The sequence below is a fragment of the Octopus bimaculoides genome, chromosome 8 (genome assembly GCF_001194135.2).
Source record: "Octopus bimaculoides isolate UCB-OBI-ISO-001 chromosome 8, ASM119413v2, whole genome shotgun sequence".
NCBI lineage: Eukaryota > Metazoa > Mollusca > Cephalopoda > Octopoda > Octopodidae > Octopus > Octopus bimaculoides.
Window position 1 is genome coordinate 60,167,117 of NC_068988.1, and position 11,705 is coordinate 60,178,821.

The following is an 11,705-nucleotide window of genomic DNA, read 5'->3' on the forward strand; positions in this document are numbered from 1 at the left end:
CACCGAATGTCAATTCCTAAAAAGCATTCGTGAAGTAAAATTATGTAGCAACACTAAATAGTGGTGCCCTAGCATGGCCACAGCTCGGGAGTTGAAACTAGATATTAAAAATATATATAAATATATATATATATGTAAACATATATATATAAATATATTTAATTATATGTATTTATTTTCTCCTATTAAAAATAATTCGGATAAAATAAATGGGTTAATAGATACCAGGGTAGCAAAGATCACAAAATAACTGTGGTGTAACTCCTGTTAGTGAGGCAGAAACTCCTTGATATTTTGGGTATTTGAGTATATATTAATTTAAAGAATGGAGTAAACGCATGTTATAACTGCATACTTTTATTCCGATATATGTTTCGAAGAATTACAATTAATGGGATCCATTGGAATCGGCGACGTTAAAAATGTAAACTTCTCCTCAGGGAAATGTATTGGAACCAGCTTAAACGTAAGACATTATAACCGAGTATCGGCATCTCTTCAGTTATCGAGGAAATTAAAATATGCTATGAAAATGACCGTTAAACAAAGGGAAATTACTATCTAATTAAATGACTGTTATTAATACTAAAGCACTATTAGAATGAACGTTAACTAAGGGAAAAACCGAAAGAGTAGCAGTAAAAAGTAAAAGGTAAAGGAGTAAGAAAGCTCATAACAATCGCGTGTACGCAAATTTACACGCATACACATGCCCGTACGCACACCCGCCCACATGTGCCTATATGCATATGTTCACTCAGACTTGCAGGAAACACACACATGCGCACCAACACATACGTCAAATGCATGCACATATATATATGCAACCATGCATGTGCACGTTTAGAAATCCACACACACATGCACACTTATATTCAAATACACACGCGTGCACACATCCCTGTACACATGCACGTAACCATACGCGCACAGTTATATTCAAACGCACGTCTAAAAAGCATGTATCCTATATGTACATACCCTCACTTACACTCGCGTAACTGCACACACGCACACACATACACACATGCGCCCGGGCACAACAATTTCATATAGACGTATATATACGCACATGCACAAGAATAATTCAGAGTGGAAGGTAAAATACAGGAAAAAAGGTGTAAAAATATATAAGGCAATAAAAATATTAAAATATTTCCCTATAAGTATGTAAAAAAATATGTAAAAATATATATATAACATGTATAGAGAGATGAAAAACTGTACGTGGACACAATATAAAAAGCAAGTTCTATCTGTGATCTTGGGGTAACAAAAAACGTAAATTTTTAGCCACATGTGAACATGATCCCAAAACGATAGACTTATAAAAATATATATAAATATAAATACGTTTATATATATATATATATATATATATATATATATATATATATATATATATATATATGTATGTATGTATGTATGTATATATATAAAGGCACGCAAACACAGACATACAAAAGGATATATAGGCATATAAATGAAAACAATTTAGATGGATAGATAAACAAGTAGAAATAATTCTCCTTTCCTTGGCAGTACAATGATTATTATGTATGTGTTACGTAATATGTATATGTTACTATGTTATATTTAATCACCATCGAGAAACAATGTTACGTTTTAACAACACTAAGCAATGATTTGTATATTTTCAGGCCTACCAATTCTACCGTGATTTATTTTTCTATCATTAGAAACGCTCCAGAAATGTATGTGGAATATTATTAGGTTATATATCCAACATCGTTATTATTCATGATGAATCTATTTTTTCTAACCATGATGAATTGCTTCTATAGATAATATAATATTGCCGAACAATCTTTTAAAAGAATGCGCTTCGATTGGTAAATACCATTAGCACCTAAATGGCTTTTTTCCCTAACGTTACAACAAATGTTGTTTTGTCATATTCTTTCTGAAGAAAAAACAATCTTCTTCACCATTTACATATCAAAGCATACTCTTTGTGCTACATAAATGAATTAAACATAGTAAATATAACATTTTCCTTTCTACTTTCCTTCCTCTTTTATATTTAAATCATTTTCCTTTATAAAAATCGAGTTCATGTTATCAATGAAAATATATCCAAATACTGAACATAAGTATTCAATGCTAGCTGCTTTCCTATTAGTTATACATCGACACGCTAGCATACTCTATGCAGGAGTGAGTGTTTTTATTTGAGAATATATGTTAATAGTTATAGTAAATCGTGTTTAGTCAATTTTCTTCTTTTTAGATTTATTTTGGGCCCTATCAAGTAAAAGTCTGCATAACACGAACTTTCAAAACTGGAGTCTCAGTGCATTTCTTTTCAGTCCCGTACAGTGTTTGACGCTCTGCCAACATCAACACTCTTACACATATGAGGAATAAGAGAAATCCCATGGACAAAATTAGTGGATAGAAAAGCGAGTAGGCACGCATAGTGGAAGAGTGCACTTTGGTAGGGGAAATATAGTGTGTCATAATATCTTCAGGGCATTGATTTTTAGGAACCAGAAGAGCTCATATACTAAGTTCAACATGAAGCCGCTATGAGTAAGCTTCTTTCGCTGGAGATGAAAGAGAACGGTGTAGATATGGTCTAAATGACTGCAGTTCAAAGGAATTCGAGGTGCTATAAGAATGTTCTAGGTCTTGAGCTATAGCGCGCCAACCGGTGCTAGGTGTGAGCTGGTAGGGAGCTTCATGAGGCGGTGAGCCGAGTTATATTGCTGTATTGAATTCACAAGTTATTAAATTCGCGTGTATGTGGTCACGTGAATGCTATAGTCTGCGATTTTGTCATGGACAGAAACAGAGAGCCAACGTGAAATTTTACGAAAATCTTGGGATGTTTGCTACGGAGACATTGAGAGTATTTCGACAAGATTACAGCACTGGGTTGTACGCAATGTTTTGAGTGGCATGGGCGGAAGAACGTCGCTGGAAGATGATGAGCGATCTGGAAGACCTTCCACCAACGCCACCCTCGGAAATATGGTATTGGGCATCGAGAGTTCGATCCACCAGGGCCGAACCGACAATTAAGAGTTATACTGCGAAGCATTCGTCAAAAGCATCTGGACTTGTGGAGCGCTAAAAATTTGTTTCTTCACGACGATAATGCACTGTCATCGAGCTCGCCTCATTCGTGAGTTTCTCGACAAAACAACATAGTATCGCTTTGCACTCGGTCTATTGACCAAATTCAATAGTTATGGACATCTATTTCTCCAAGATGAAAAGACAGTTCAAATTTCACCGTTTTAACACCGTTGCTGAGTTCCACAGCAAATTACAAATTGACTCGCTTACAAAAACGACTTCCAGACTGGATTTCAAAGGTAGCAGGAACACTGGAACCGGTATATTGCTGCGCAAGCTGACTATTTAAGATGATTTTAAAACTTAGGTAAATATGTTATCTTTTATTAAACATGACTAGTCCGTGAACCTGTTGATATCAACTTTTATATTCCTAGCTGTTATGGTAGGGATATTTGAAATTCAGGTTTTTATTAATTCAGGCGACTGAATTCAAATATAACACCCAAAGGTTAATCCAAGTAATGGAGTATAGAGATTCTAACCTGGTGATGTGTTTCATTTAGTGTTATAACGATTGTTTTATTATCGTTTCATATATTTGACTAAATTATGTATGGAAATGTAGATAACGATGGTTCAATAAGTAAATTATGTATCAACATGCAAGTAACGCCAGAAAACTGAGCAGATTATGTATGAATGTGGAGATAATGAGATATTGCTAAGAAAATTATAAATGAATACGTTGATAACAACGTCTCAACAAGGAAATTATATAAGAATTTGCAGATAACAGCTGATCAATGAAGAACCGATCGGCAGAGAATATTCTGTTTCATAAAAACTATTAAGGCATGGTTAGTTAGATTAGCGTTCAGTGTACAGGATAGAGTAAATATAATGTATTGGAAAAGAGTAAAATACATGGCAAAGAATTAATATTCAAACACATATAAACAAATCTAAAAGTTCAAATTCAAAGTAAACACGCTTTCTCATTCCCGAGGTTTTCAACACCTCAAAGTTAACCAAGAGAATTTCAATAGAGAGGAAACTAACTTATCTGAGACACAATTCACCTAGAAGTAACTGCTGTTTTAGTATGTAACTGAGACAAAAGACTTAGAATTTAGATAAATACTGTATAACAGCAGGATTCCTCAACACAAGTTATTTTTAAAATTCTCTTCAAGATTTCAAATACGTATTCAGATTACATTTGACGGATTTGTCCTCTTCTTGTTTGTTGTTGAGATAATAAGGTATTGCTAATTGTTTGTTGTTTACCCAACGTTTCGGCTGATACACCCTCCAGGTGTCTTGGAGAAATTTCGAACCTGAGTTCTCATCCCTAAAGTAGTTTTCGATGTTGTTGTTATTATTATTATTATTATTATTATTATTCGGATCACTGCCTGGAATCGAACTCGGAATCTTGGGGTTAGTAGCCCGCGCTCTTAACCACTACGCCCTATGCCCGTGGGCAACTATGGAGTGAATTTTAGGGCTTATAAATTTAATATTCTCCTATCCTTCCTTAATACCGTTTCCCATATTATGTTCATATCTGCACTTGTTCTGCTTAGGAGGCTGTTGTGTTTTCGTATTTTCCAGTGGTGTTCTCTGTCTATTATTTTAACTTCATCCAACAGGGGGGAGGTGGTCTCCGTTTTTCCATACATAATCAGCTTTACCAAGATCTCCCCGCGTCACAGTTTTGCGATGTTCCTCTACCCTTATTTTGAGGGGGCGTCATGTTTCGCCTTTGTACAACCTACACTTCAACTCCCACCATCTATATAGAGTGTAAAGAGAGGGATTGCTCAGTGCCTAAAACATCGAACAATGAATATAAGTAGTGATCGTGATGCCCACCACGAAGAAATGATCACGCTCAGTAACAATCTATTAAGCAACAACTACCCCAAAAGCATACTCTCCACTCCAATTATGAAGAAAAGAGAGGATGAAACCGATAAACTGTCCAAAGTCTGTCTACCCTATGTGAAATGCCTCCCCAAAAAGATACAAAAGCCTATAAAATGCAAATTTGAAATAAAATAGTATTCTGACTTCATTGCTTCGGCTTTCATTTTATATTTCAAACTTGCTTTATAATGACTTTCAAACAATTTAAACTTTAAATATCAAACAATACTTGACATACACATCGCTCCACTAATATTCACCACACTACACATAGACATAGACACAGGCACACATATAGATACACGCACATATATGTATATAATGACGTTGGGTAGTCATTGAACCTATACACTAGATGAACATTGCACCTCCACGCTCCAGTAAGATATTTTTGTTTCAACCAACCAGAAAATATAATGTCCGACTACACTTTTATAAAATTATAACGTTTGAAAAAACTAGTAATCTCTCTAATAATAGAAAGTCTGGGAGAGATTTTGGTTTAAGGAATTGTGTATTAAACTATCAAATAGCAATTTTTTTTAAGCATTGCAGAAAAACTATAATTATAATTATGGAATTTTAAATTCCTTTTTATAAACGAAATACAGTAACAATAATGTGATGACATGAGAGGTAAAGCATGTTCTGTGAATTTAGTGCATAGATACATGTCTCTCACACAGATAAAAAGGAAATCTTGAAACCTCAGTTAATATGTTGAAAGATGAAACATTCGATTGCAAAGAAGAAACACGCACAGCAAATAATATGAATTGCTAGTAGTGTGGTCATGTTAGCGATATTTCTTTACAGGGAAGAAAACACAGCATAATATAACCGCGTTAGAAAGATTACTGATGGCAGATAAGAGAATAGAATAAATCAAACTGAACATTCTTCAAATACAAGAACGAAAGAAATAGTTGCACACTGATTATATATTAACAAACTTCATAATGCTAGCCTACCGATGAAGTTTTTTCTCATGTTCAGAAATTATAGAAGTTTACTTTATGAAACATTTTGCATCACTACACTACTCAAAGTCTAACATTATTATGCGTGTGTGTGTGGGGGGGGGTGTACTATTGCATTTTCCTATCTAGCTACCAAAATATCATCTATCTATGTTACTATATATATGCAACACATACATAAACACACACATACAAAAGCACGCACACACAGACACACACACGCACACGCACGCATGCACATATCGATATATATGGAGAGAGAGAGAGAGAGAGAGACAGATAACAGATATACAAATAGATAGATAGATAGATAGATAGATAGATAGACAGACAGACAGACAGACAGACAGACAGACAGATAGATAGATAGATAGATAGATAGATAGATAGATAGATAGATAGATAGATAGATAGATTCTGAACTTCAATATTACATACGAACAGGAGAGATGAACTAAATATGGTGCTACGCAATGAGCTACTCTCTTTCGAAAAGTTGGCATACTTTCTGAGAAATTATTTTATCACTAAGACATACTGATTTAAAAGAAGATATCGATGCCGGTGCTTATGTGCAAGGATTTTATCAAGAGTGTTTCTTCATAGTTAGTTGACCAGTGAGAATTATCAACTAAATATAATATTTTCCGAAAATTCAAAGAACGGCTGAAATAGTAATAGGTCTGCACAATCAGATGAAATCAAATTTGATTCGACGAGTTTGGGACAGATCGAAAAAAAAGACTTTCAAAATATTACAAAGTATTTTGTCTGCTACCATGCAGCTCCTGAAAATCCATCGATTCTGTTTGTCAAGTATGTTTGTTGCCTACAATTTACAATGACATGAGAGTTCGACGGGAGCGTTCGATAAATCAGTTTGCCGTGATATGTGTACGTGTAAGGGTTCGATGTTTTCTTTCGCTTCAGAGTGCGGAAATGTGAAATAATTTTACATCTTAAAATTTTAGAAATTGCTTAGTGTGGTACTAAATGTTTTGCCTCTCAACCTCGTGCGTATTGACTCCACTCCATACTAACTATGCGTATATTGTCCTCCAATGTTCTGTTAGGGTCTGGAACTAGAAACGTATGTCTACCTGCTCTGTGGTATAAGCCTAGTCACTGTTGTGAGGGAGGAAAGTTGCCGTTTTTAGTCAGCTACATTCTCATCAAGAAACAATGCATAAATCCTCTAAAACAAAGCAAATATAAAACGAGTTTATGAAATTTAAGTTAATTACCTGATATTAGTTTGGTTAATCAAAGACATCATACCGGAAATATATTTGGGGGATTCCACAATTATAGGTTCCGTGCTGGGAAGTTCGGTATTAGTGCCATTGATGCTGAGTAGTTTTTGTAGAAATGACTTCCAGTCAAACTATACATAAATAGATTAATATAAAAGCAATTAGAAAACATGGAGAGAGCGAGAGAACGAGAAGGAGAGAGAGGGAAAGTGTGTGAGAGAGAAAGAGTAAGAGCGAGAGAATGAAATCGAAGAAAAGAGAATCAAATATGTAGTAATATGTGGGAGAACTTTAATAAATTCAATCCAATAAAAATGATCATTTTCACAAAGTATGTTATATTGTAAATAGTTGAAGAGTTTCGTTCCTCTGGAATTAAGATCGGCTTGGTCAAAACTTTCTAACGTACTTTGGATGCTTTTAATACTGCGTGGGTAAGTCTCAGAAGCTGACCCACTACCTTAGTTCACTACTGCGAACACTTAATCGATCATTTAAGAAACTTTCACGGTGTTCGTCCACAGCCAAACTTTACCGTTAGATGATCATAAGGATATTACATACGAAATGCATGTTATAAAACCTAGAAAATAATGATAGTAGTTGCAGCTCATAAATTCTGCTAAGGAACAATTTTGTTCTCTGGCTTACATTAGGAGATATTCTTAATAGTGATCGTGTTATCAGTTAGGGGGCTTCCAATACGCAGGCTTCGGAAACAACCTGGATTAAACATCACGCAACAGGATCAGAGGTTGCCCTATAATCCTTCCTAAAATCTTAAAGTGCTAATTGTGGTTAATGCCTTAGCCTCTCTTCCAAGTTGGTTTATTACTCTCGCAGTAAAATTCATTTTTCACCGGTGGCCCTGACGTGTATTTTCAAGCATATCACCCTACTCAGATCTGCCCTCGCTCTCAAGCCAAAATGTAGTATCAAATTCTCATTAAAGGCCTGTAAGAATATTTAGCCATATAAAATGAACCCAGTACGTACGTATTAGGTTCGATTCATTCGACATACGGAGTGCTAAATATCAGTGCCCAGCGAGAGAGCCCGTAATGAATTATTCAATTAAGGTTAAATAAACGACAGCATGTAAATTATTATTGAAATAGTTCATATCATTTGCTTTGAATTGTCTCGCGAATGATTCTCAAGATAACTCAAACCAGAAATAACAATCACTGGTTGGTCACATTATGAGTAATAATATAAATAATGGTACATTGTTTTATACTTATATCAGTATGATATGAACAATATACAGATTTTGACATACATTCATAACGTACCTACCCACACGACTTCTCATTCTACTTTTCTTTTAGCTTGCTTAGTTTCTCTTCAAATTTGCTGAATCAGTGCGAGGATTCGATCTAACCAATTTATTGTACTCACGGTAAAATTTATTTTTCACCAGAGACCTTAATTGGCATTGTGTATTTTCAAACATATCACCATTAGTCAGATGTTCCTTCGCTGTCAAGTGAAAAGTGATATGATACATTCTTATTTGACTATAAAATATAAATTGTTTAGTTTTCTTATCTAATATATCAGTATATATCTTAGAAAAGAAAACGATGTAGGTAAGAAGCTGTAAGTAGACAACAAATCAGTAAATACGATGCTAGTATTCAATCGAAGAAAAAAATGTTTAATGTATAACATCTATGAAATAAACAAAGAGCAGAAGCTGAATACTATATGAAAGATAATTCTGTAGCTATCGCATAAAAAAGAAAAAAAACGAACAGTAGAAACATCAAGGTATATAATTCCTTATGTATATTATATATGTATGTGTTCTACGTTTTTCAATCTATTTATTTCTCTCCCTTCCACTCTCCCACTATCTCTCTATGTACACTGACACACACTAATGGATACATTTATATATATATGCATCTATATGTGAGTATTTGTGTATGAACAAACTTATTTCGTAGATATGTATGTGTGTATGTGTGTCTGTGTTTTAATGTATGTAAATATATATGTATATATATATATATATAAATATAAATATATATATATACTTATATATATACATACAAATTAACATACATATGCATATACATACATGCATACATACATACATACATACATACATACATATATATGACTATTTGTACGTTTGCATGCATGTATACCTACGTACGCTTATATTATGTGCACCTGTCGTTGAAATGAATATAGAATAACACCAACGATATTTAACGGTAATGTTGGCAATCACTAATACAGTATTTATCTAGTAATAATTCCGGCGAGGTATCTTACTTACAGTTCTGTAATTAAGAGATTAGAGGTCAAAAACAGAGCCACCCCCGCGAGAGTTGATATATACGCCCAGGTCTAGGTCGTTCCCTGTGTAAAGTAAGACCTCTGTGAAGAACAAATTGAACAAGATGAGGCCGAGTACACAGCCCTGTTTCAATGGAAATGCTGAAAGATTTGGTGCAGTCACCATTTCAAAGAACTTGACTTGTCATATTGTCGTCAAAGAGTCTTATGAATGTAATGAACTTGTATGCGCCGTCCACCCCGTCATCCGAAACTCGGAGCTTTATCATGGTTACCGAATAAGTGTCACATATTTTTACAGATATATATATGCATGGTGTACCAAAAGTCACTGATGACTTTCAATTTTTAATAACTTCAATAACTTTACAATATATGCATGAAATATATATAAAGGATATAATGGAAATTGATATGCACATGCCAAGATTTGCAGCACCACTACATCACATATAAAAAAAATATCGCTTAAATGGCAGCCATTTTCGGTTTCATGCCTGCACTCTTTCCAAAACGTGCACCATAACTCCATCGAGAGTTTCAGACCCCACTTTTCTGATTTCTCTATTTAAGGTCTCTTTCGGTTGCACCAGGGTCTCCGGTTTGTTGACCTAAATTCTCTCTTTCAGGTATCCATGACTGAGACCTTTTTTGCGACCGGCCATTCAAAGTAAACACACTGTTTCCAGCAAGATGGGGAACTTCTCATACTGCAAGAGAAACAATGCAGTTGCCACGGCAGTGCTTTGAAGAGAGAATAATCTCCCACTACGGCAATGTCAACTGACCTTCACGTTCCCCAGACTTGACTAGCCCGGATTTTTTCTTTTTTTATGTTTCAAGCTTTGGAAGGAGTACGAAGATAGCTGCCATTTAAGTGGTCATTTTTCATAAGTGATCCAGTTTTGTTGCAAATTGTGACTCATGCATATTCATTTCCATTATGTCATTTATATTGTCGCTAACGTTCATACATTTATGTGTAAGGTTAAGGGAGTTATTTATAATTAAAATCCTTCTGTGACTTTTGGGACATTTGGAACTTTTGCAAAAATCTCATTTGCGATATTATACCAAACAATGCGATCAGGGGTCTGCGCAATTTTCAGATACTTATCTTGCAGTGGATGGCGAGCACGTGGGCGTGGTAAAATAGCTGTCGTCACGAGGTTGAATCGATCCCAGAACTGAATTTTGAAATTAACTTCTTACCCACACTGCATTGCTTGGTATTATATTCCAACAGATTGGAGCAAGATACCCATTTCGTCTTTTTTATATGTTTTCCGTTTATTATATATATTTTTTCACTCACCAGACTTAAGAGATGCAGAGATACTGCTGGTTATAGAATTTTCTTTTTTTTTTATCCTTTTATCAACTCGACTAATAAATAAATACAGAAATGTAAAATTTAGTTGTTTAGCTGGGAGTTATTTCTGATATAGCCAGAAGGAAGAAATTCAAACATAAAAGAAGTTTCAGACATTTAACTACGATTCAGAACTGACAAAATATATCTTAGACTACCTGAAGGGGAAATAAAAGGAAGAAATAAAAATGTGTAAGCTTTTAGCATGAAGTTCACATTGTTTTATTCTTCTTTCCTTTCTTTTCAAATATAGAAACACGAATTTGATGGGAGAGCAGGAGAATGTGGGAGAGGCTGATGTATCTTCTCGAGTTGTTGGTGTATATGACGAAACGATTTGCGGTATTTATTCTAGTTCATTATGTTACGAGATCTAATCCCGTTATATTTACAGCAGTGGAAATCTTATTCCGGTACAGTGGTTTATAGTGACTACGTGGCTTTGGGTCAATTCAACGGCATTCAATTATTCATGTGAATTTTCCCCTAAGGATGCCTTCCTTCTTCTACGCCAGTAGGCTCAGAGGTCATTACTGTGGTAAATGTAATTCCTTCTACTAATTATACGAGAGAAAACTAGAGGACATAAGCTACGACTAACTTGAACAGATGAAAACTCCAGGAAAAACAAATATCTGTCATATGAGAATATTACCTGGGTAAAATCACTGGTAGTTTTACCCTGAACGGAAATATCGAGAGACAGATATGGGTAATTATCAGTATATGTGTCTAGTTCAGTTACATATATTCATAAACACCCATTTAACAGATGCATGATTATGCACACATGCATTTTTATGTATATTCATATAT

The 11,705-nt window shown here is 34.7% G+C and overlaps 1 protein-coding gene across 1 annotated transcript in view; it reads right to left on the minus strand.

The window, feature by feature from the left end:
• Positions 1–11,705, minus strand: part of LOC106877777 (membrane metallo-endopeptidase-like 1) — a 242,735-nt gene that overhangs the window by 56,453 nt on the left and 174,577 nt on the right. Inside the window, exon 9 of the mRNA XM_014926785.2 lies at positions 7,199–7,338. Within this exon, the coding sequence (XP_014782271.2) occupies positions 7,199–7,338 (140 nt within the window). The remainder of the gene's footprint in view (positions 1–7,198; positions 7,339–11,705) is intronic.